The sequence below is a fragment of the Cricetulus griseus genome, chromosome 6, assembly GCF_003668045.3.
Source record: "Cricetulus griseus strain 17A/GY chromosome 6, alternate assembly CriGri-PICRH-1.0, whole genome shotgun sequence".
Classification (NCBI taxonomy): Eukaryota; Metazoa; Chordata; class Mammalia; order Rodentia; family Cricetidae; genus Cricetulus; species Cricetulus griseus.
This window is the reverse complement of record NC_048599.1, coordinates 138,654,511-138,674,889: the sequence shown is the minus strand read 5'-3', so window position 1 is coordinate 138,674,889 and position 20,379 is coordinate 138,654,511. Positions and strand designations below refer to the sequence as shown.

The window sequence follows — 20,379 nt, the reverse complement described above, 5'->3', positions numbered from 1 at the left end:
ATGTATGTATGTATGTATGTATCAAAATCAAGTTTGTGTCCCTGTTGTTTACTGTACCCTCCCTGCTGGGACTCCTGAGTGGGAAGGAAGAAGTGACCTGATAATTATTTAGGCTCTGCTATTTGTTCTCTTCATAGCTACAGTAAATGAGTTAACACAAGTACAGTTGCAGAGGCAATGTTGTTGGAGTTTGAGCCTGCCATGAGAAGACATCAGAGAAGGAAGAATGAACTGAAACACACAGGAAGGCTTCCATAGCTGAGCCAGCATGTGAGTGCTGTGGCCTGAGTAGCCCAGATTAGCATTTTGGATGCTGGGTCCTGCAGACTTCTGGCAAACCCACCCTCCATGCAGGGCAGGCCTACCTCTGGCTCTCCCACCCGTGAAAGAGCCATTCTGTGAACTGCACGTGCTGTTGTCTCCTCCGCACACCTGGCACACATCCCAAACCTTCTGGGAGTCCATTCTGCCATCACAGCCAAAGGTCTGCGCAAAGAGGGGTGTTGCAAGGCCTGTGTTATTGGGGTGCTGTTTTCCCTGTACCACAGTCCTACTGGCTGTGAGACTCTGAGATTGACATAACTCTCTGTAGCTTCCCTGCAGCTCCTGGCATCTACATAGCAACTGCACATAGGGGTTCCCATGATGACTTGCCCAAGGTCACAGTTTGGCCTGTAATATAGGCTGACTCCAAGTTCTATCCTGTTCCCAACAATACTACTTAGCACTGGGCACGGGGCAGCTCCACTGAGCTGGCCCCATAGATCACCACTCCTTTCCCCTTGCCCTGAATCCTTCTACTGGGACAGGAAATCCTTGAGTCCATAAGGACAGAGGGGAACCTGTGTTGTCCACACACCTACCCTGCAGCTGCCCAACACACACAGGCTCAGGGTTCCATCTTCCCGAGGCCCAGTTGGCACACAGCGGGTCCCATCTAGGAAGCTGTCTCCACGGCTCACAATGAAGCTCTCTCCAACAGCCCAGCACATGTGTCTGCACAGAGTGTCCCCTGGGAAGGCAGAGTGACAAGGAAGTCTGGTGTTCAAAGGTGAAGAAAGAGGTTAATGAGCTAGCTAGGAAGTTCCTCTGGGACCTGCTATATGGTAGCTCTGCTAGACAGGGTCCAAGCGACTATCCTCCTACCAGCCTCAGATAACAATACGCCTCACATCTGTGGCCAGGACCATATTATATTCTGGTCTCATAGCCATGGCTCCTGGATTATGAGCCAAGGATCACTCTAGCGGTTCCCCTAAGTATCTCCCTGAATCCCTTTAGCAAGCCCAGAAGAAGACATTTCTAAGATAGAACCTCAGTGCTTATTATCTGGGGAAGCAGATCAAGCCAGAGAGCAATACATGGCCTGTAGGATGTCAGAGCATAAGTTAAGTCCTGCCCAACCAGCAGGGGTGGTGGAGGCTGGGGTGGTTAGTGCTGATTTTGACTTGATACAATCTACAGTCACCACCTAGAAGACAAGCCTCTAGACATGTCATAAGGGATGATCTGGATTAGGTTAGCTTCTGGTCCTACTAAGAGGGGGGTCTCTTGATTAGATTAATTGAGGGACGACCCATCCTAAAAATGAGCAGCACCACTTTATGGGCTGAGGTCTTAAACTACTAAATATGGAGAAAGCACGCTGAATACAGATCTCCACCCCCACTCCACCCCATCCCCCCACCCCTGCTTCCTGGTTTCAAGTGCAGTTTGTCCAGCTGCCTCAATCTCCTGCTACTGCAATTTCCCTGCCAAGATGGACTATACCCAGGAACTGTTAGAATAAACCTTCCTTCTGGAGGTTGCTTTTCTTGGGGTATTTTATCTATTATCTCAGCAACAAGACAAATAATGGAGACACTGGCCAATCCCAAGAGCTCTGTCTGGCAGAGGGCTCCATGGCCTTGCTCCCTCAGGCCCCACATCCCACCTTGACTGTACTGCACAGCGGCATCCCAGTGGTAAAAGGAGGCACCACCTTGGGGAAGGTGCAGTGGCTGGCTGTCAGTCTGGGCACACTGCTCAGTCATGAACTCCAGCTGAGTCTTCTCACAAGCCTGGCCAGAGGAGGCAGAGGACAGGTACAGGCAGGGTCCTTGCCAGTGGGAGACAGCATGCACCCTGCATGCAGGGTCAAGAGATAGGGACAACTCAGGCTTGGGCTATGCCTTATCTTCACTCAGTGGTCTGTGGGTGACCAGATCTGCCTCTTTCTGCCCATGGGAAAACTCCAGTTAATCTGTAAAGGACACAGCAGCAGCAGGAAGAAAAAACAGGCAAGAATGTGGCACTTGGGGCCTCTGGTTCCAAGTCCTGAATCTGAGGAATTGTGGTTGAGCTGTATATTCTGTTCACAGGTGCATGCATGGCAGGAAATGAGGAACTGTGACCCAGATATGCTGTGCTGCCTTACTGCACTTCGAAGAAAATAATTAGAGTTGACCAAATGGGGAGAAATAACAACCACAGCTCCCTCTTCTCAAGGTCTGAGGAGGTCTTGGGCATTTAGCAGAAGAAGGCAAGGAGTAGGACAGGGGTGTGTCACCACATGTTGAATGTTCCAGCAGCCAACAGCCATCTGAAGCAGAGAATAGGTTCTAAATAAATGGGAAAAAAATCATTCTACCACCTCATGACAGCTAGGACAACTAGACTGAAAACTTGTGCACAGGAGAGGACATGGAAACACTAGAACCCTCACACACTGTTGGTAGGAATACAAAATGGCAAAATGGCCCCAGTGTAAAGGGAAACAGACTATTAAGCTTAAAGCTAGGTGTGGTGGAACATGCTTTTAATCTCAGCACTTGGGGTGCTGAGGCAGGTGGGTCTTTGTTAGTTCAAGTTGGGCCCGAGTGAGGTCCAGAACAGCCACGCTACATAGTTAGTCCGAGTCTCAAAAAAAGTGGGGAAGGCCCTGAAGAGATGGCTCAGTCGTTAGACACACTCTTGTAGAGGACTCAAGTTAGGTTTCCAGCCAGTGCCTATATCAGGTGATTTACTTGTAACTCCCAGTGATCCACACCCTGTTATGGCCTTCAAAGGTACCCATACACACATGAGTGAGTATACACACAGGGAGGCATGCACACACACATAAATATACTTGAAAAGTTAAACATGGCTTTTTAAAAAGAGGACAAAGTAAAAGTCAAGCCTAGAATTTCTATACAAGCAGCAATTCCACTTTTAGGCAGTGCTGTGATTTTTCCAAAACCCTTGACCCCACTCAGTGTCCCCATGAGACAGGACCAAGAGGTGTGGCCTTGTGAGGTAATGAGGGTTTGAGGAGTCTGTCTGAATAATTAGGACTGGACTCCTATGAAAGGGCCAGAGGGCTCTGTTGGAGGACTTCTGTCACTTTTGTCCCCTCTACCATTTGAGGACCATGTATTCTGTGTCTCTGGAGGACAGGACAACAGGGACCATCTGGGAAGTGGACACTAAATCTGCTAGGACCTTATCTTGAACTTCCAGACTCTAGAGTCATAAGAAATTAATTTCTGTTCTTGATAAATTACTCTACTGTGGTGTTTTGTCACAGAAAACTCAAGCCAACTAAAGCCAACTCATTGACAGCAGCTGGGTTCACTGTAGCCAAAAAGTAGGGGCTGGAGAGATGGCTCGGTGGTTAATAACACTTGCCTCTCTTCCAGAGTACCTGGGTTCAATTCCCAGCACCCACAAGGCAGTTCATCACTGTCTGTAACTCCTATTCCAGGGGACCTGACACCCTCACACAGACACATATACAGGCACAATAAATGCGTATAAAATAAATTTTAAAAAAAGAAATGATGACATAAAAAAAAGCAGAAGCATTCTGGTCATATCATAGACTGTTCTTCAGCCCCCAAAAGGAAGGGAAGTACCGACTCATAGTACAACATGGACAAAGCTGGAAAATGTTATACTATATCAAAGGAGCTGGCTCTTTGCATGATGGTGTTTCCATATGTTCATAAATGCTTACTTATGTTCTGCATAAGACAGAAAATAGCTTTGAGCTGCTGGGATGGGGAAAGGAGACTGCTTACTGGTGTGAGGTTCCTCTGGGGTAAAGTTTGGAACCAGATAATGGTAGTGTGCTGTCTGTGCGCTGTGACCTTTGAAATGGTTGTCTAAACAAGATGCATTTCACATCAGTGTCTGAATGAAGCACTTCTTATTGTGTGCTCCTGGGGCCCCATTCCCAGAGTCAGTCCTCATCACAGGGATGTCATCTCAAAGGTAAATAGAAACTCTTGGAAAGCTGGGTGGTGGTGGCACACACCTTTAATCCCAGCACTTGGGAAGCAGGTGATCTCTGTGAGTTCGAGGCCAGCCTGGTCTACAGAGCAAGTGCTGGGACAGGCTCCAAAGCTACACAGAGAAACCTTGTCTTGAAAAATCAAAACAAAAGAAAGAAAGAAAGAAAGAAAGAAAGAAAGAAAGAAAGAAAGAAAGGAAAGAAAACAAAAAGAAAAAAAGAAACTGTGGGAAGGAAGCAGTCACATGGGTCTTTGCTAACCACCGTTTCCTTCAAAAGGGAGGCATGAACCCACAGGTGAGCCATTCTGGTGGCTAACTCCTACCCACCCTCCCATCTAGGAGATCAGCCTACCTGTGTGTTGCACATCTTAGCCTGGAGGTCCTCACCCACACATGTACGTCCCCCAAAGGCAGGCCTGGAAATGGCCACAAAACAAAAGGGGTGAAAGGTGACCACTGCTGCAGCCAGAGAATGGGGTGCAACTACCCTCCCTGCAGGGAAGCCTTCTGTAGGTACCTGGGATTGTTGCACCACCGTCTCCTGATGATCACACCTCCTCCACAGGATCGGGAGCAAGGACTATCGGAGCCCCAGCTAGACCAGTGTCCATGGACTGCTGCCACAGGGCTTAGCTCAGCTAGGGATTGGCAGCGAGCCTTGGAGCACCACTGCAAAGCAGGACAGCCCTGTCTCCCTCTTCCACAGGGACTCAGCACACATACAATGTGGCTAGCATACACAGGGACACTAACACCTGAGGGACCCTCCAGAACCCAAAGTTCCCTATCACACATAGAGACTTCCAACACAGGGATCATATCCCTCATTAGAATCTCTAACACACACAGGGATCTCACTGACAAGGAGCACCCCAACATAGAGACCCCCAGTACAGGCCACATACAGGGTCTCCCAATAGACAAGAGATCTCCCAAAACATACAGAGACCTCATAAACAGGTACCCTCCACAGAGGGACCTCCAACATTGGGCACAATCACACACCTCATTCTGTCTGGGAGCAAATGCTTAAGGGAAGACATCAGGCTGCCAAAAGAGGAAGGGTTTGGGTACCCAGTGAAAATGGGAGATGGTACAGGCAATGAAGGCAAGCAATCTCAGCAGGGATGCTTGGACCTTGCTGTCACTCAACAAATTGCTCTGTATATAAGAGAGGGCTGGAGGGTGGAATGGACAAGGAGTGGTACAGTGCCCTAGAGTGAGAGCTCAATAAGACCCTACTCAGGAAAGCATGGGAGTGCAGAGCAGAGGATCTGGTTCTCTCCCCACTCTCACCCTCATCCTCTCATTGCCGCCCCCTGACACAGATCCCCCCCCCTTCTCTAGCCTCATCCTTCATACTGCTCTAACCTTTTCCACACCACATTCTGTCCCATCCAGGAGAGGAACAAGGAGGCGGCTGCAGCTGCTTTGGTCCAGAGGGTCTGTGTGGCAGGATAGAGCCTGGCATACATCCTAAGAGAGACGGACAGGTGGTGCTTTGAGAGGTTGCCTGCCTAGTGTCCCTTCTAGACCAGTAAATATCCTGCTCTGATGAGTATAGCCTGGGAGAACAAAACACAGCTGACTGACTTGTCCAGCAGAAGCAAGGATGGACCTGGCCAGGACCTATCACCTTGCTTCTAGGGGGCATGAAAATGTCTTAATATTTAAAATCAGAAAGATGGCTCAGTGGTTAAGAGCATTGGCTGCTATTCCAAGGGATCCTGGTTCAATTCTCAGCAGCCACATGGCTATTCACAGTTGTCTGTAACTCCAGTTCCAGGGGATGATAGTCTACTACAAACATACATGCAGGCAAAACACCAACACACACGAAATAAAAATAAATAAATTGGGGGGGGGCTGGAGAGATGGCTCAGAGGTTAAGAGCACCAACTGCTCTTCCAGAGGTCCTGAGTTCAATTCCCAGCAACCACATGGTGGCTCACAACCATCTGTTATGAGATCTGGTGCCCTCTTCTTGTGTGCAGATATACATGGAAGCAGAATGTTGGATACATAATAAATAAATAAAATCTTTAAAAAAATAAATCAATCATTTACAAAAGTAAAGAAAAATAAGCATTCTAACACAGACCAATGAACATAATAATTCAGAGATGTTTGCATTTTATAAAATACTAAGCATAGCTTTTTAAATATAAGGTCTGTAGCCCACACTTACCTTGAACTCCCCATGTAGCCAAAGACAGCCTTAACTTCTGATTCTCCTGCCTTCACCTCCAGAGTTCTGGGATTACAAGTATATGCCACCACACCCAGTTTGTGTGGTCCAAAACCAAATTTGGGGTTTTGAATATGCCAGCAGAGAAAGCACTTTACCTATTAACTGTATCCCCAGCCCCTAAACATTAATTCTTAATGTTTTTGTAGAGGGAGGGAGGAAGGGGCTCACCTGGGCAAAGTGGGAAGGTCCTATACCTCCTAGGGAGAAATCTGACTTGGAGGACTCTGGCCTCTCCATTTACCAACTCTTGTGAGCCACATTCCTACTCTGTGTAGAGTCCAGAGGCTGCTATCTTCTGCAAGCCCTTTATGCTGAGCCCACCCCATAGGTTAGATGCCTTTATGCCAGGGACCACTGCATAATCTGTAAGGCCAAGTCAAACAAAATGTGGGGACTTCAGTTAAAAAATGTTTAATACCTCCAAGAGGAGGGTGGGGGAAATGGGTAGAAGTGATTGTAACGAAAACCTAATGACCTGAGTTTAATCCTCAGAACCAACGGTAAAAGGAAAGAGTCCACGCCGCACAGTTGTCGTCCTCTCTTCTTCACTAGTGTACTGTGACACACACACATTTCTTATTTAACAATAAACTAAACACAAGCATTAGACGAAAGTCAAGCCTGGGTGCATTCGTCAGCTGTGCCTGACACCCACCAGGTGGGGTCATTGTACCGGGGGAAATGAGCAGAGTGGAGTGAGACTGGGTGTTGGTGAGGGGTGAACTCACCAGACCCTCCCTGGAGAAGGTGCAGGCGACAGCCCCAGAGCCGAAAGCCACACGGCACTGATCGTCCGCACTGTAGTAGAGGCCAGGCTGTGCCATCAGCTGGTGCCATGAAAGTGCTGGCTGCGTCCCAGGTGGGTCCCAGAAGCAGTGCATTTGCCCTGTGCTGTGACAGATCAGGCAGGGCTCAAGACCTGGGTGGACACCAGTGGGATCAGGGTGGAGGAGGAGATGTGGGGCTGGGGACTTTTAGCTGGGTAGAGACCCGACAGAGATGGTTGAAGAATGGAGCAGGTGGAGTGCTCCAAGAGGGATGGAGAAGGCCATGGACCAATGGACAGGAAATGGCCTGGTATGGACGAGTGGAAGTAGGATGTACGGGAGGTAGAGAACAAGGGGCAATTGAGGGATGGGCCCAGGAGTGGGTCGGAATAGAGGAGTGAGTTCAGTGAAGTAGATAAGAATGACGGAGGAAGAATGGGAGGGGCCGGAGGAACGGATGCGGAAGTAGAGTGGGCTCTCGGACAGGGCTCTGGCAGCAGAGTGGGATGGGATAAAAGCTGTTGAGCAAGATGAGAACGACAGCCAACCTTGTCTGGGTGGAGGCTGTACCTGAGCAGGTGCTGCAGTTGCCTTTGGCTGCAGGTGGACCACTCCAGGGACCCTCCTGTAGGCACTGCACCATCAGATGCCATCACATGGCCACTGGCCTCACAGGTGCTGCCACTGCCTGGAGTACCATCATGGTCCAGGCCGAAGCTGTAGGGAGAAGAGACTCAGTCAGCTGGGGCTGGGGCTGGGCCACCTTTGTGTCCCCTGAACCTGGACTCTGCTAGTAGCTAAGCCAGCCCAACAGAAGGAGTCCTGGAGGCCCTGCCTCACTTTCCCATCTATATGAGGAGGGGAGGAGAGCTGGTCCAGCAGGGTGGCTCTTTTCTCCTTTGGCTAATAAATAGCAAAAAAAAAAAAACTCTGAGGATAGACTAACTGTCCAAATCCATGGTTACCAGCCTGGGGTGTAGAAGTGGGAACTGAAAGCCAGGTAGAGGCCTAGGGGCCAGCAGGTTGTTCTTCTGATGGCAGATAGCCTGGTTGTGTTCAGCTTTGGGAACTCTATCTATGCTGTAGCTGTCTTGTGTTTGAGAAACCCAGGAGCTGTGGCAGTTTTCCTTTTTGTTCCTAGATAGTGGTTTCTTTCAGGCAAGGCCTGAATATCCCCACGCTTCAAGCAGAGCAGACCCTAGGAGCCTAAGAAGTTGGGGCAGTGCAGAAGCTGTTGGGGTCAAATCCTCTGGGAAATCGGGAGAGCCTGGCTTCCACCCTTGGGAGCCTACACCATTCTTTTTCCATATAATTTATTTATTTTTATTATTTTATGTGCATCGGTGTTTTGCCTGCATGTATGTCTGTGTGAGGTGTCAGATCTTGAAGTTACAGGCAGTTGTGAGCTGCCATGTGGGTGCTGGGATTTGAAACTGGGTTCTCTGGAAGAGCAGTCAGTACTCTTAAACTGCTGAGCCATTTCTCCAGCCCCAGGAAACTCATTTCTTTACTTTGCAAATTTCCATATCATTTGATATTTTTTACCACAATTGGTTTATATTTGCCTAACTTAAAAAAATCCTAAAAAATCAAAAAGAAAAGAGACAGATATCTAGATAAAATGATAATACACAGGAGTGAAGACTTGCCCACTAGAATATACAATTCACACAGCAGCAAGGACTTAGAAACACCCTAACTGTCCAATCAGAGGAGACTATGCTGTAGTATATACAAAACAAAATGTAAAAGATCTGTGAGCTGAGAAATGTTGGGATGTATAGTTATATTAAAAGGCAAGATTTATGTGGGCTGATGATACCTACCTGTAATCCTGCCCAGCATTTGACAGATGGCTGAGCAACCATGTGAGACCGTCCTTTTTTTTTTTATGCAAACTGTACGAGGCTTTATTGTTGTTTAACAAGCTAACCCCATGTTAGCTCGGGTCTTTCATCCATCCACCATGGCGGATGGCTAGAAAACACGGCTCGAAGCATCTGCATAGAGAACTTATAGGGCATCATAAGGGGAGTGTCTAGGGGTACCCACAGGCTCAGGATTGGTGTGCCTCCAAGATTGGAGGGTTTGCCCTGTGTTGATTGGTCAACTGGTTGTTATGGCCCATAGGCCCTCCCAGGGTGGTTGCTATGCTCTGTGTGTCATTGCTGTGCACTTGAGACCCTGTCTTAAAAAACCACAATAGAATCAAAGTAACAATGTATGCTACAAGTCTGGTGTGTGCGTATTAATGACCAAAATTAAATATAAATCTGAAGAAGCATTTCTATAAGTGGTGTGTGGTAGTTTAAATGAGAAAGCACCCTGCCCCTATATATTTGCATGTTTAATCCCCAGCTGAGAACTGTTTGGAAAGATTAGTCAGTATGGCCTTTTTAGAATAGGTGTGTCCTTGGAGGAAGTGTGTGTCTGGAGGTGGACTTTGAGGTTCCAAAAGTCCATACCAGGCCCAGTGTCTCCTCTGTCTTGCCTGAGGATCAGGATATAAAGCTCTCAGCTATTGCTGCAGTACCATGCCTGCCTGTGTACCACTATGCCCCTTGAATGATGGACTGATGATCATGGACTAACCCTTTGAGACTGTGAGCAAGTTTGCAATGAAATGTTTTCCTTTATAAGAGTTCCCTTGGTCATGATGTCTCTTCACAGCAAGAGAACAGTAACCAAGACATGGCAGGACTTAGGATAATCTTCAGTTTGTTTTTGTCTTTACTGAATTACCTACAATACTTATTTTCTGGTCTGGCTCAGTGGGTAAAGACACTAGCTGCACAAGTCTAATGACCTGAGTTCAGTCTCCAAAATCTATGTAAAAGTGAGAACCAATTCCACAACGTTGTCCTCTGACTTTTACATGCATGCTATGGCGTGACCCTCACCCCACATCACACACACACAAAAATACATTTTTTTTAAAACTTTGAAAATTAAATTGTTTTCTAATTGCTGTTTGTTTATTTAGAAAAAAAGAGTTTATGTTAAACACTGTGTGATGTCAGCAATCATCAGCTTTCCCCTGCCTCAGCTTTTCCTGCTAAGACACTTGGACTGGTGGTATAGGCGTCTGACAGGCGCTGCAAAAGTTTGCTGCCTGCCTAGGCCAGCCCTCCACCCTAGGGCTCACACCAGCTGTCTGACCAGACTTGGCATAGCTAGTGAGGCCACATACCTGTGTCCAATCTCATGAGCAATGGTGACCCCTAGGTCGAATCCAGTGTCCTCAGTGATGAGGCAGCTCCAGGACAGGGAGCAGGCACCTCCCAGCTGGGTGACCCCCCGAACCTGCTTGTTACCATCAGGCAACTCCAGGTCAAACCTTGATGACAGAAAAAGAATCACATGGATGGCTCCACCAATCATATTGCCAGCGCAGAAAGCAGGGAAGGTCATAACGCAGCCCTTCTAAGCAAACAGCAGTCCTGTGGGGAACTCAGATACCTGGTTATATAAAGAATCAGGTCAGCATGACTTGGATCCCTGTCGTCATGGGGGTTGATTGTGTGGCTCCACTCACAGACACTCATCAGTGATGACGTGATGTTGGTCGTGATATTTGGAATACTCTAAGGAACAACCAAAGAGTCTGTTTCTAGGGAAGTGGTACTGCTGACTGTTGCCAGCATGCTTCTCGGTTGGTCCATTTTATAAACAATCCTATTGCTACCCCACATTACAGATGGAGAAACTGAGGCTCTGAAAAGCTTCAGGAGAGCCATCTGCCTCACAGTTACCACTCCCTATCAGTTAGTTGTGCAGGGAAGGATGAAGGGAATAGGTTTGTACCCACCTCTGAGTCAGAGAGAATAATCAGTTTCACCAGGTGCACTTGGAACTGAGCCCCCAGGGATGGGTCCCTCAACAGTTTTGACCCCTGCAGAAGACAATGGGGGAAGGGATGTGGCAACACATATGTTCAGAGTGGGTCCAGGAGTCCCAGTGGCAGGGCTGGTGGTGAAGAGGGTGCCTCGTGGAGGCAGGGGTGGGGTAGGAAGCTGAAATCTTGTCTGTGTGCTAGGAGCCAATTGCAGACTGTCAGATAAGCCTCTGGGCCTCTCTGTAGCTCATGCCTTGTGAATACCAACTAACAAAAAGAGCTGATTGCTGGCCTGAGTTTGAATCTAAGCTCTGCCTCTTCCTAGCTGTGGGCTCAGGTCACTAGTCACTATAACCACTAAGCCTAAGTTTCCTTATAGACTCTCTGGGTTTTTTTGTTTGGTTATTTGTTTGGATTGGCCTTTCAAAACAGGGTTTCTCGCCCGGCGGTGGTGTCGCATGCCTTTAGTCCCAGCACTCAGGAGGCAGAGGCCGGTGGAGCTCTGTGAGTTCGAGACCAGCCTGGTCTACAAGAGCCAGTTCCAGGACAGCCTCCAAAGCCACAGAGAAACCCTGTCTCAAAAAACAAAAAACAAAAACAAACAAACAAAAAAACAAAACAGGGTTTTTCTGTGTAGCCCTGGCTGTCCTAGAACTCACTCTGTAAGACCAGGCTGGCCTCAAACTCACAGAGATCCATCTGCCTCTGCCTCCTGAATTCTAGGATTAAAGGTGTGCGCCACTATTGTCCAGCTAGACTTTCTGTTTTTATTAGCAGAAAATAAAACTAGATATTCTGGTTCAGATACCACCTGCCCAGCTCTCCTAAACCAGTGGTTCTCAACCTTCCTAGTACTGCTACCGTTTAATGCAGTTCCTCAGGTTGTGGTGATGCCAAACCACAAAATTATTTTCGTTGCTACTTCATAACTGTAATTTTGCTACTGTTGTTAATTATAATGTAAATATTTGCGTTTTCCTATGGTCTTAAGGCATCCCTGTGAAAGGGTCATTTGATCCCTGCCCAGAGGGGTCACAACCCACAGGTTGAGAACCACTTTCCTAATGGCATGGATAACTCAAGGAAGCCTAGGATTTGGCAACTTAAAATTGGAGGGAGGGACCCCCAAATTTAAAGACAATGGTTTCCAATTGTCAGAAGTAATCATTTTCACTGAGACAGGCTTGTAGACAAAAAGCCTTACACAGGTTTGTGTGGACTTAGACCACACCTGTAAATGGGAGGGCAGGCCTGGGATAGATAGCATGGTGGCAGGAGACCTTTGGCCCTGAGCCTGGTGAGGTGGATGCAGAGAGGACTTCCCCTTTCTCCTGAAAAAGGTGACCATGCTGACACTGGAGCCATTCTAGAGAAAACGATAGTGCCTGGGACCAAATGCTGCCCTAGAGCCACAACCAGGATCTCTTTATGACTCTACCTCCTACCCCCATGTCTGCTGCAGACCTGGGAAAAGAGGAGAATGTTGGAGCTGTCAGTCACTGGCTGAAACTATTTCCTAGAGTTGGTCCATCAGATTTTTTTGGGGGGGTGCGGGTTTGGAGACAGGGGTTTCTCTGTGGCTTTGGAGCCTGTCCTGGAACTGGCTCTTGTAGAACAGGCTGGTCTTGAACTCAGGGAGATCTGCCTGCCTCTGCCTCCCGAGTGCTGGGACTAAAGGCGTGCGCCACCACTGCCTGGCTCAGTCCATCAGATTTTTACAACTTGTTTACATTTTTTTGTGTGTGTGTGTGTATGTGCACACATACGGAGGCCAAAGGACAGTTTGTGGGAATTGGCTGTCTCCTTCCACCATGTGAGTTCTAAGATTAAATTCAGGTTGTCATTCCTGAAGGCCTGGAATAGTCATATGTCCTGTGTGTGCTGTATAGATGTCGATACAGTGTTCCATGTTTTATCTAAGAGAAACTTGATGTTACTTATGTCTTGGCTGACACATTGCCATTCTGACATAAGGGTTAATGGTGTGAGGCACCTTTGCTCTCCCAACCATTTGATCACAGGGAGAAGGTTCCCGAAAAAAAGGGAGCCTCACATCTTCAGCCAGACTAACATCTGTTCACACCTAGAGTGCTCATCTGCTCTGTGCCTCCCCAAGGAGCAAGAGACCTGAAGAGAGAGCAGTGTTGGTCAAAAGAAGACTGGGGCAGAACTGAGAGGCTATGGGGAGGATACTTGTGTTGAGAGGGATTCCCTGACTTGGTCCACCTTTGCTCAGTGGAGATGGCGCTGGGGGTGGGGGAGAGACAGTAGTGACTTCCCTTTCTCTTCAGGGCTATGAGCTCTGACAAAGTTCATGTCTCCATGTTCTATGGGACGTTCAACACACTGAGTTGAACTAACTTTTGATCACAAGCTCTGAGGGTGGGACACTGTGTCCAGAGACTCAGAGGGAGAGCCCATAGACCCACCAGAGGTCTTGAGCCCACCTTCCTGCACAAGCCATTGCCGGCCCACCACCACTCACGATATTAAGGTTGGTGAGCACGTAGCGTTCTGTGTCCTCCTGGTGAACCTGGTAGACATCAGGACCCACAGCGACCAGTAGCTCCAGGTGCAGAATGTCCCCCGAAGTCCTTCTCCATCTCAGTCTCTGGAGGTGAGAGGAAGGGTGGCCTAGACAGGGAGGAGAAGGTTGAGGATAAATGTTTTTAAAAAACAGGTGCTGGGGAGCTAACAGAGAAGCGGTGGCCAGTCCCAGAAGTCAAAAGGCCGACTTCATGTCCATTCCCAGAGGCCAGTTCTCAGACTGAGGGAGGTGGTGAGGGAGTGGGCAAGAGGCCCAGCTCAGGCTGGAAAGAGAAGGTGAAATATTTTCTTAGGACCCCACAATGTGGATCCCCAAGCCTGTTCTCACAGACAAAGGGAATCAGGGCCTCAGTTAACTGAGTCACTGTAAGAGACAAGATCCACCTCCCTTTCCTTTGTTCCTCCCATCTGGGACCCTCCTGCTAAGGAAGAGGAGTCAGAATTCTTTCTTTGGTGAGAAGGGGGAGGAATCCAGGCTTGGAGACAGGGTCCTGCATTAGAGCCCTGTTCTTTCAGGCTCCAGAGTGAGCAGACTGCAAATTGCCTACTGTCTGGAACCTTGCCCGAAGGCTGGATCAGCTCTTGGCAGAGTCTCAGTGTCAAAATGGGTGTTCCATAAATAAGCCAACAAGGAGAACACCTCTGGACCCTGGACCATAGGAGTCCAGCTCACTGTCTTCTGCACCACAGGACTAAGAGCCCAGGTAACAGTGTCCTAGCCCTTCCAGAGCCCAGAGTAGGAGGACCAATGATCCAGACAGTGTGTATTCCACCCAGGCCACATAAAAACTGGTTGCAAGTAGGACATCCTCTAATCTTCTGTACCCTGACTGCTATCCCCATCTGTCTCTGGACCTTGCCAGCATCTGGTGATGTGTGGAGGCCAGAAGTCAACTTCAGAGTCATCCACCTTGGTTTTTTTTTTTTTTTTTTTTTTTTTTTTTTTTTTTTTCTTTTTTTTGGTTTTTTCTCTGTGGCTTTGGAGGCTGTCCTGGAACTAGCTCTTGTAGACCAGGCTGGTCTCGAACTTACATAGATCCACCTGCCTCTGCCTCTGGAGTGCTGGGATTAAAGGTGTGCGCCACCACCACCTGGCTACATCCACCTTGTTTTTTAAGACAAGATTTCTTACTGAGACCCAAAGCTCATCAATTAGGCTAGGTTGGCTGACCAGCAAGCTCCAGGGATTTTCCTGACTAGTGGTTAGGATAAAAAGGATTAGGAGATAGACCATTTGTGACCAGATTTTCCATGGTCTTGGAAGGATGCACACTGGGTTCTGTCTGTCTCTGCTCAGCACTGGAATTATAAATATATGCTACCGTGCCCAGCTTTTTTTTATATAGATGCTGGGACTAGAACTCAGGTCTTCCTGTTTCCACAGAAGCACTTTACCTAGCTCCAGAGTCATTCCCCCAACCATGGTGGGTTTGTTGTTGTTGTTGTTTTTGTTTTTGTTTTTTGTTTTTGTTTGTTTGTTTGTTTTTTGTTTTTTGTTTTTGTTTTTTGTTTTTTGTTTTGCTCTTTTTGGATTTTTGAGACAGAGTTTCTCTGTGGCTTTGGAGGCTGTCCTGGAACCAGCTCTTGTAGACCAGGCTGGTCTTGAACTCACAGAAATCTGCCTGCCTCTGCCTCCCGAGTGCTGGGATTAAAGGTGTGCACCACCACCACCCGGCCCAACCATGGTTTTAATCAAAATCACGAACTACTCTTCTGGGAAAAGGGATGGCATCCTGAGAGACACGGCCATAGGTCATGGGAAAGCTTTCACCAGGAGGAGATCTACAGGACAGGAGCTTGGCCTGGCACCTACCTTGTTCCCATAGAAGGAGTAAATATTTACAGCTATGGCCAGAAGTGACAAGTTCCTGAAAGTCAGCCAGCCCTTCGAAGGCCATCCATAGGCCAAAGAGGCCAGCCAATGAACGCCCCTTCCCTTGTGATACTAAACAGGACTCCAGTGCAACCAGAACACCCAGAACAGCTTTTATCAAGTTGGCAGGAAGCAATGAAGCTAATTTAACAGAAAGACACAAAGCTTCTATGACTTCCTCCTTCCATGGCCACCAGAACCCTCATGGCACTGACTCAGTGGGAACTCCCTCAGTACCCCACCCAGGACTCAAGAAATCCCCCTGACTCAGAGAACATCAAGACAGCTACCTGTGAGTGCAGCAGCATTGTTGCCAAAGTAAGTGGTTACCTTCTTGGGTTCCAGATCTTGAAGAAAACTCTGCAAAACAAAAAGACATAGAGGAGAAGGAAGAAGGAGACAACGCCAAGAAAAAGGGGATGACGGGAGATTTAGAGACAGAGAATGAGGGACCTTGCCTAATCAGGAAGCAGAGGAGAGCAGTCCACACAGGTCTGCAACAAAATAAAGTCTGTCATCTTCACCACAATAAAGGAATTTCCTTTTCTGCCAGCAGAAAGACCACACTCACTCAACCCAAGAGCTTTGGCATCCCCCTCTCCCAGGTGATGCCAACACACAGCACCAGATCTTATGTAATCTCACCTTCTGGAAATCAGAGAGCCCCCAGCAGCTCAGAATGAAAAAGGCACCTGTGAGGACTCCTCTGATACTGGCAGCATGAAAAGGCTGGCATGTCACCCATAGGCAAAGCTCGCTCATCCTTAGAAAAGGCAGCCGATGGCTGGACAGGAGCCCTGTGACTGGGAGTCTGGTTAGTGTGGAATGTGACAGACTTCATTTGCTGGCTGGGCGGGACATCAGGCAGTGTTTACTCTTGGGATCTTCCTCCCAGGGCAGGGCTTTGGGGCGGGCAGCAAACAGCTTTCTTCTGCTAGGAACTTGCCAGGGATGGTTCCCAGGGAAGAGCACCCCACCATGCCCTGTACCAGGAAAGTCCTCCTGCTGTGCACACCTAGCCTCCTGGGAGGGTCTGATCTAGTAATTCACTCTGGGCAGGAACAAGCTCTGGATAGGACCCTCAGGCTGTGGGTTTATGTGAAATGGGAGGCCTTGGATGGCTGAGATCTCTGACTGACCAATGAGAGGATGCATTAAGGACATGACAGTTCTGGCCCCTCGCCTGCCTTTTCTCTGGCACCTCCATTTCCTGGCTCTCTCTGTATCTCCTGTCCCTTTGTGCTTAGCAGAGTTTGTGCGTCTCACTGCATTTCACTGTACTTGCAGATGCCCTGTGCCCTCACCTCATTTCCTTGTCCTCGTCCCTACCATTTGACACTATTCACCTGGTCTGCACGTGCACCTGGTGGGAAATTCATGGAGCAAGCGAGTGGCCCCACATCTCTGCAATTACTGTCACTAACTGCCTGGCATCTCACTGCACCTCCTGGGAATTTCTCTTTCACTTGCTCCAAAATACTCTTGCATGCTCTTCACCCTGCCAGTCCCCTGTTACAGCTTGGGTCTCTGGGTGAGTTAATCTTAGTTGTCAACAAGATCGGATCTGGAATAGTCAAAGTCACACCTCTGGATGGATCTGAGGGTACTTCCTGGGAAGATTGACTGAGAGAAGACCCTCCTCCAGAGTGGGCAGCACTTCTTGGCAGCAGCCCTGGTATAAAGAGGTCCAAGGAAAAAGCAGAGCTGTTTTTGCCTTCCTGCTTTCACTCCTTGCTCATGAGTACATGCACCCTGTTGCTACTGCTACTGTCACCACCATCCTTCAAGACCGTCAGAATCCAGCTTCTTTGACCTTTTAACACAGAATGAAGACCAGAGGCTCCCCTGGAATCTTCCAGACCTTCAGTGACAACTAGAACGCTGGCTCATCCAACCTCATGCACTGAGCAGTTACCAGGTCCTCTGCCTCCTGAGTACACAAATGACCATTGGTGAACTTCCTAGCTGAGGTGGCTGTTCTTGGCTGTCAACTTGACTACCGTAACGATAAGTCTTTCCATCGCAGCCACCGGAGCCCTGCCGCCACGTGGACACTTTCTGCCAGGCTGCCCAAGTTCTGCCCACCACCGTTAAGGTCCCAAGTAACACACAGAGACTTATATTAGGTGCAAATGCATCTTGGCCAATGACTAGGATTTCTCATCTTATAGCTCAGTCTTAATTATCATAAATCTATGTATTTTATAAGACTTGTCTTATCGGACACCAACGGAAGCATCCTGTCTTCCCGGGCTCACATGGTGACTCCAAACTTTCTCCTACCTTTCCCAGAATCCTCCTTCACTCCTAGCCCCACCTATCTTGCTTTCCTATTGGCCAACAGTACTTTATTTATCAAACAATAAGACAATCATATACACAGAAGGACCTCCCCCATCATCTCCTCTTTTCCGTCTAAATAAAAAGAAGGGTAACTTATCTTTTATAATAACTGAAGAAAACTATAACCATATGTAGGGAGCCGTTCCTGCATTCTCCATTACAATGATGGTGCCTGCAGGCACCAAATGTAAATTATTTCGCAGGCGCTGGGTAATCTCCATTCCTTTGATCTCTGCCTATCCCGTGGCTCATTTGGCCTGAGGAGCTGAAGCCATTCATAGGGTAACACGTCCCAGGCGGCCGCGGCCAGCAGGCACCATCATTGTAATGGAGAATGCAGGAACGGCTCCCTACAACCATAACTATCTGTCCTCAACTCCATCAAAGACCACAGAAGGATAATATATAAACTCTAGAACTGACAGAGACATTTCGAGGCCTGGACAGTCACCCAAAGTTCCTCTGTAACGTTGGGGCATCCATCTTCAGCCTATAGGCCAGTGTGTCTGGCACACGTCTCCATTTCAGCAGGAACTGTTCAGTACTGTCTTGTTTTGTAAGTTCAGCAGTCACTTTCTTGTGGGTCCTATAAGTTCAGTTTATATAGCAATAAACAGTCCAGGCAAGAGCAGTTTCTTGCCCAAATGGCTAATCTTGTTGAAGGCAAACTCCATAATGAGTTTCTTCGATGCCCATCCTCCTTTCTGACGTAATTGATGTGCCAGCAGCAGTTGTGTCTCACTGTCAAGAAAAACCCTAAACCATTTAAATGCCATATTTCTGTAGGTCTTTGAAAGATTTGAATATCTATCCACCTCAAATACATCTCTAGAAAACCTAGCTAATCTAATTATAATTTTTAACTATTATAGGTGACTATATAATCTTATTTAATTATTTATTTAATTTAAATAATTAAAAGATCTGTATAAACACAATACCTAAATAAGAGGAGACATATACATATCACAAATTGACCTCATGGTTGTTAATGATAGATAATTTACACTGTTAAGTTTTAATCCTCTTTTAGACTAAAAGGGGAATTGTTGGGGAAATGTTAGCCACGCCCTGTTGGGTGCTAGCACAGGTGACGCAGACCACACACACTAGGGCGTGGTCAGTGACGTGGCAAGACCTTAAATATGAGGGTTGCACTCAGGTGGCTCTCTCTCTGTTCCATGGTTCGCCTGGTTTAGAGGACTGACTTGTTGTGTGAGTACTTTCCTATTAAAACATCTGTTCTTCAAACTTGGTCTGACTCCTTTGAGGTACACATTATTTGCGCCCCACTTTAGACTACATCTGGGATTAACTAAAACCCAAGTTGCTGGGCACAGCTGTGAGGGGTTTTGGCTAATTGGATAATTTGAGGCAGGAAGACCCTAAATCTGGGTCATATCTTCTATATGATCTTCTTCTATATGAAGAAACCTACAGAAAGGACAAGGAAGAAAGAAGCTTTTGTTCTTTGTCTCTGGGTTCCTAGTCTCTATTCTCTAGATTCTAATGGTGTATACTGAAGACCAAGACTGGCTGAGACATCCAGACTTGTGACTGAAAACTACTGTATTCTTCAACTTTCCATTGGGAGACAGCCATTGTTAAACTGGCTGGACCACAGCCTGTAAGCCATTCTAATAAAATCCCTTTAGATGATAGATAGATAGATAGATAGATAGATAGATAGATAGATAGATAGCAGATAGATAGATTCATTCTATCAGTTCTGCTCCTCTAGAGAGCCCTGACTAATACACTAGCCCATATCATGTAAGCCAATCCATTAAATGTTCTTTGTGATATATACTCATGCTACCCATTCTCTTCCTCTAGAGAGCCCTGACCATATAGATTTCAAATGTTCCTTGAAGGCACATCAATTGATGGCTTGATTGCCAGCCTGTAGAGGCTGGTGGAACCTTTCAGAGATGGGATCTAGTGGGAAGAAGTTAAGTCATTGAGACTGTGGCCTTTAAAGATATGGGTGACTGGTTCTTTCCTCTCCAGCTCATGGACTTCTGATAGTCATGAAGTAAGCAGCTTTTCTCTGTCAAATCATTCTGCCATGGTACTCTGCCTCGATACAGGTCCTAAGCAACTATGACTGAAACCATAAGCTAAAATTAACCTTCCCTCCTTGTAAAGTTGATTACCTCAGATATTTTGCCACAGTGATAGGAAACTGACTATTACCTCTCAATGATGATTACTTTGGCTCTCCAGCTAAACTTGCAGCCTCTCTTAGTCCCTGTACAGGGAGAATATGCACCCACCTATGCTGGGCCAGACTGGTTCAGGGTCCTTTCCTACCCTCTTGCTTCCTTGAGGTGTATTTTTTTTTTCAAGACAGGGTTTCTCTGTGGCTTTGGAGGCTGTTCTGGAACTAGCTCTTGTAGACCAGGCTGGTCTTGAACTCACAGAGATCCACCTGCCTCTGCCTCCTGAGTGCTGGGATTAAAGGTGTGCGCCACCAACGCCCGGCTTCTTGAGGTGTATTTTTAATGAA

General features: G+C 47.5%; 1 protein-coding gene across 1 annotated transcript in view; it reads right to left on the bottom strand.

Moving 5' to 3' along the window:
• Positions 1-16,289, bottom strand: part of Adamts13 (ADAM metallopeptidase with thrombospondin type 1 motif 13) — a 31,630-nt gene extending 15,341 nt beyond the window's left edge. The window contains exons 1-14 of the mRNA XM_035446936.1: positions 16,173-16,289; positions 15,818-15,887; positions 13,593-13,741; positions 11,081-11,164; positions 10,732-10,856; positions 10,463-10,609; positions 7,843-7,989; positions 7,234-7,396; positions 5,626-5,730; positions 4,772-4,923; positions 4,607-4,670; positions 1,934-2,060; positions 864-1,012; positions 366-486 (exon numbers count right to left, since the gene is read on the bottom strand). Of these exons, the coding sequence (XP_035302827.1) occupies positions 366-486; positions 864-1,012; positions 1,934-2,060; positions 4,607-4,670; positions 4,772-4,923; positions 5,626-5,730; positions 7,234-7,396; positions 7,843-7,989; positions 10,463-10,609; positions 10,732-10,856; positions 11,081-11,164; positions 13,593-13,741; positions 15,818-15,887; positions 16,173-16,289 (1,720 nt within the window). The remainder of the gene's footprint in view (positions 1-365; positions 487-863; positions 1,013-1,933; positions 2,061-4,606; positions 4,671-4,771; positions 4,924-5,625; positions 5,731-7,233; positions 7,397-7,842; positions 7,990-10,462; positions 10,610-10,731; positions 10,857-11,080; positions 11,165-13,592; positions 13,742-15,817; positions 15,888-16,172) is intronic.
• Between the last annotated feature and the right edge of the window lie 4,090 nt (positions 16,290-20,379).